Source organism: Cenococcum geophilum (assembly GCF_001692895.1).
Source record: "Cenococcum geophilum 1.58 unplaced genomic scaffold K441scaffold_98, whole genome shotgun sequence".
In the NCBI taxonomy this organism is placed as follows: Eukaryota; Fungi; Ascomycota; class Dothideomycetes; order Gloniales; family Gloniaceae; genus Cenococcum; species Cenococcum geophilum.
This window is the reverse complement of record NW_027137656.1, coordinates 38,735-43,483: the sequence shown is the minus strand read 5'-3', so window position 1 is coordinate 43,483 and position 4,749 is coordinate 38,735. Positions and strand designations below refer to the sequence as shown.

The following is a 4,749-nucleotide window of genomic DNA, read 5'->3' as shown; positions in this document are numbered from 1 at the left end:
CGACTTAACTTTAAAGGTCAGGCTTATATATTAAAATATCAAAATATTAACCTCTATTAAAGGCTTTATATTTATTAATATAAGTGTTAAATTTAACTTAAATTAATTAATAAGTTCTTATTAATAATTATTAAAAGCGATTTAACGGGATAAAGGATAAAGTATTTAGTAGATAGCTACGATCTCCTTATTCTAAAATTTAGAAAGTATAGTAAGTAAGTGAAGAGTATTTTATAAAAATGGAATGGCTGGCATTAATCAGTTACATAATCTCTGCTGCTTTGATCGCCGCCTGCTTAACAGGTTCTCCGAGATCATCGCTTATTTCGCAAAACCGACGTTTCCAAAACGTCCACCTCTCTAGCGGCAAACCAGCCTTTCCCTTATATAGCGGTCCTTGCGCTGTGGCCTGTAATGTGGCAGGATTGGCAGGCTCTTTAGAGATACGCGTAAAAAGCGCATTACGAGCATGTAAAATCCATTCAGCAGCAGCCGCTACAATAGTATCCCGAGCGGGCTCAAATGATATATCTTCCTCTAACGCGTCCCGAAGCGCCCACGTGGGGATATTAGTACCTCCTAGCAGACCGGCATTTAGAAGCCGCGCTGAAAAGGAATTTAGACTGATCCATTCCTGCTTTACGTCCTTAGAGGTGGTCTCAAAGGTAGGTGCTAGACGGAAGATGATAAGCAAAAGACAAAAGTATAAGGAAGCGTATATCAGCTACTTACGGTCCCATGCCTCCCGTATGCTTGAGTTAAGCACAAAAACGTCGGTCCAAAGGGCCGATTCCTCCTAACGTTAATTGCTAGCCTACATAAAAGCGCTTCGTCAGGTGTATGATATCCAGTAGCGTACCTGTAAATATGGCAACTTAATCGCTACCGGTGGCAGCTTCGTAAGCTCCTGAATGATTTCCACAAGTTTCTGCAGTGCTGGATAATCATGCGGGATCTGGCTGGCCGTTTCTATAAATGTCTCCCATGTTGCCCACAAGAAACCGTCGATAGAGCCTCCGTTATGTGGTTTCTCATGCGTAGGACTGAGGGCGTTAATGAGGCAGGCGGCCTCCGCAGGTGACCGTGAGCTGTTAGGCTGGAGGAATTCTCTAAGGATAGGGAAGCAGAGATCGTCCTCATCAATACTCTTAAGCTGTAGTGCTGGTTCGGACATGGCTGGAAGAAATGATAGAATGTAAGGGTGGGGAGGGCTGTGGGCAGCGGTGTAAAATGGACAGTGTTTTCTGCGGCCTTATAAAGAAGCGGGGTTATCTAGGATACTTGCTGCCTTTAAACTTAGAACTCTAATTAGCCGCGTGATCAGCGGCAGAGTCTTACCTGCAACTGTTCAAGAGAGGATCCTCGTCTACGGGACCGCTTCACTTATTCGCACCATGCATACTGTCGAACTGAGACGGATTGTCTCAGTTGCCTGTTACCTGTTCCAGTTGCCTAGTACCTATCTCTGTTGCCTGTAACCCCCACTATATATACATAGTCCCTTTTTCTTCATAGATTAATCGATACACGAGTCCTTCTTTTATGACCTCATTTTCAGGTCGACACCTACATACGGGAGATGGCTCTTGTTGAACTGGAAACCGCCGCAGCTTCAGTTCCCCATATGGATTCATGCGTCCTCTGCGCTGCTTAACTCTATTTTAAAAATTTAAATTTAAAAAGTTTAATTTTAGAATTTAAAATTTTTTGCATCGATTGCCTTCTACCTAAAGTTAGAGTGCTAATGCTCAGTGTATAAGAGTAAACCTCGTCCCTGGAATTCCGATTGCTACTCTATCGACTATTTCACATATTTCGCTGGCCAGTCTCGAGTGAGTTCACTAGTGGGCATAATTTGGTGATAGAGACTGTGTTCTAACTTCTAATAAAGCTTATACACGCTATCCAAACTTTCCTCATCGCAGAGACAACTCTAGACAAGCCGAAGGCTATAATACTTTTAATAACAACTATGTGGAAAACAAACTCAGCACCGACACACTCTGGTTATGTAAGCAAATGTTGTGGCCGGGACCAGACAGACTTTAATCCTATTTACGGACGTACTGACTTGCATTTTAGGGGTATTGGGAGCAAAAAGGGCAGCCGATTACGTCTGCATATAACGTGAATAAGCAGGTGGCAGCTTATCCAGCAGCGTTTATGGGCAAACCACGAGAGTCTAAGGCGGCGGGCAATACTTCTGGATACCCACACGGTTATCATTACATAGAACAGATATTCACTGCGAAGGAGGCGCAGGCGGTACCTAACACCGGAAAACCAAGAACCAATATCTCTGAGTTTCCAGTTAAGGCGGACGGCCGGGACTTTCAGTGTAGTCAGCGCGTCGGGCCGAATAACGAACCTGAAATTTATCGAGCTGTTACCGATGACAAAAAAACGGTGAAGGGGGTAATGTACCACGATAAAAATAAAATGGGAGGCTTTAGCCGTGCTGAAATCCGACCCTTAAAAGAAAGAAGAACGGAGGGCAGACGACACTCGAATTAGATCTCAAAACTTGACAAGAGACAGTGATCTAACTGGACTGGAGCACCTCTGGAGCTCCACATTGGATCCTTTCTTGCATTGGATTTGGAGCTATACGGTGTAAGGCTGGATTGGAGTGGACTTGCCCCGTTTGGAGCTCCTGGAGCTCCAGTTCTATACCTAATTAGGAGGGAGGATAGGCCGCTGAGGAGTTAGTGCTTGGTGTTAAGGCTGAACAGCCAATCGGCGACGCTGGTGCTTAGCATTAGTGAGTTCCTCTCTCACAAAATAATTAATTTGTAAATATTAAGGATATCTACTTATCCTCTGCCATTCCTGCTGTCGCTCCTACATCTATACTTAGTACTTTAATATTTATGCCCTCCCTTCCTTGCCTAATACTATTGTGGCGGGCTTCACGCTCTTAGCTGCAGATAGATATAATTAAGGCAAATAAGGGTCTTCGGCATAGATATGGACCTCTACTAAAGGATATATTTAACAATAAGGATATTAGTAAAGCAGAGGGAGAGCTATAGTCACCACCCAAAGAGGGGGCTAAGGCCTGGCTTGCTGCTGCGGTTACTACGGAGGTGTCACGGGACTCAGTCAATCGAGGCACGAGCGCCGTAAAGAACGTATGCAAACCTGTACAATTGGATTGTCTATCGACGAGGATATTAGGCTGAGGAGCAGAAGGTGGTGGAAAGGACGTCTATATGTGTGTGCCAAGTCTCAAGCGAGCCCCTGACTAGATCCGTTACGGTGCCGTAACATCACCCCCCCTTTGAGAAAGCCCGCCCTCAGGCTTTATTGTCTACCTCTTGTACAGTTAAAACAGATTAAATCTTACCCCTTTGTAACCGACCAATCTCCTTATCTAGATCCGATTCGTCTGATCCTCAATCGCTAGCAGGTGTCCTCTTGCCCATCTGCTTCTTATGTGGCCACAGCGAGCAGCTATATAGTTATAGCGGACAGTTTTCAACCCAGTGGCCAAACGATCTACAGCGTACGCAACGCCCTTCGTATCTATATTGACTTTAGCGAGCTGGTAATATAGATTAAGCGTGGGGGCTTGTAGACTGTGGGGGTATAAATTAAGAGCTAGGGACATCGATTAAATTAATTGCGATAGCACTAATATCTATAAGTTCCGATCTACGTTAGTAGTTGCTATTGCCGTTACCGTTACCGCTACCGTTGCTAGAAGACTGTACCGTAGAATAAGAAAACAATTGGTCAGCTAGCTGTTAAATAATTCGAACAAAATTACGGTATTCTCGCGGTAGGTTAAGCTGCTAATTAAGCCTACTATAGATGGTCGAGTTTAGCCCGTTCCTAAATATTAATATCTTATTAATATCTGGCCAATTCTGCCTACGTGCCTTATACATAACGCGTTCGAAATCTAATATATAGGTTAGTACTAAATCGCTGTCTTGCTATAGGGACAGCAACCTATCCTTTGCCTTTTGTATCTTATTTGGATTATTATAGACGCGCGCTAACTAATCTAGAATTAAATTATAATTCTATATATTCGACTCTTCTGCCTATCTAAGCTAAGGTGGAACTATTGCCTATACGCTACTATTAAGATTTAAAAATACGTAGTAGAACTACGCAATTATATCGCTAATAGCCGCATTATTAACTCATAGCTTTGCCTTAATTGATGGCAACTAAGTATTAAATTTATAAGAATATTGTTATGGACGCTTTAAGTACAATGTTACGACTACTTGGAGAAGAGTCGGAAGAAGCTAGTTAGTTGATACAAGCACGGTCCAAGATGGAGCCGATAGAGTTATGTGACGAGGAATGGTAACCAAGGTTACATGACGTAATCTATATAATCTATAAGATCTATATAATCCGTAATAGAGCAGATAGAGCACACGTATATTACGTATAAGAAGGATTTTATAGAAGTACGGTTGTGTATTTAAGGACCCTTAGTCCCTACCTAGATAGTTCCTTCCTTATAGTAATTCTTAGAATATAATTAGAGTTAATCTATTAGGTAACTACTCTACTAGTTATTATTACGTTATTAACTTTAATTTATATTACCTATATACCTAGCCTAATAATAAGCCTATTATAGTTCCTACTATAAGGTTCCGTTGTATAATTACTACCTAGTTATAGTATTAAATATAGAAAGTTAAATAATATGCCACTAAAAGCAGCTACCATAACGCTATTAACGGCGGCAACTACTTTAAGGTTAGGTGACACTAGTATAGCAAA

At 42.1% G+C, this 4,749-nt stretch overlaps 1 protein-coding gene across 1 annotated transcript; it reads right to left on the bottom strand.

Moving 5' to 3' along the window:
* Nucleotides 1-247: 247 nt before the first annotated feature.
* K441DRAFT_623698 (uncharacterized protein) lies at nucleotides 248-1,215 on the bottom strand. The gene is made up of 3 exons (XM_067646050.1): nucleotides 860-1,215; nucleotides 733-793; nucleotides 248-672 (listed from the first exon to the last, which is right to left on the bottom strand). Exons 1-3 carry the CDS (start codon nucleotides 1,172-1,174, stop codon nucleotides 263-265), a joined length of 786 nt encoding a protein of 261 aa, XP_067496538.1. The 5' UTR covers nucleotides 1,175-1,215; the 3' UTR covers nucleotides 248-262.
* Nucleotides 1,216-4,749: the final 3,534 nt, after the last annotated feature.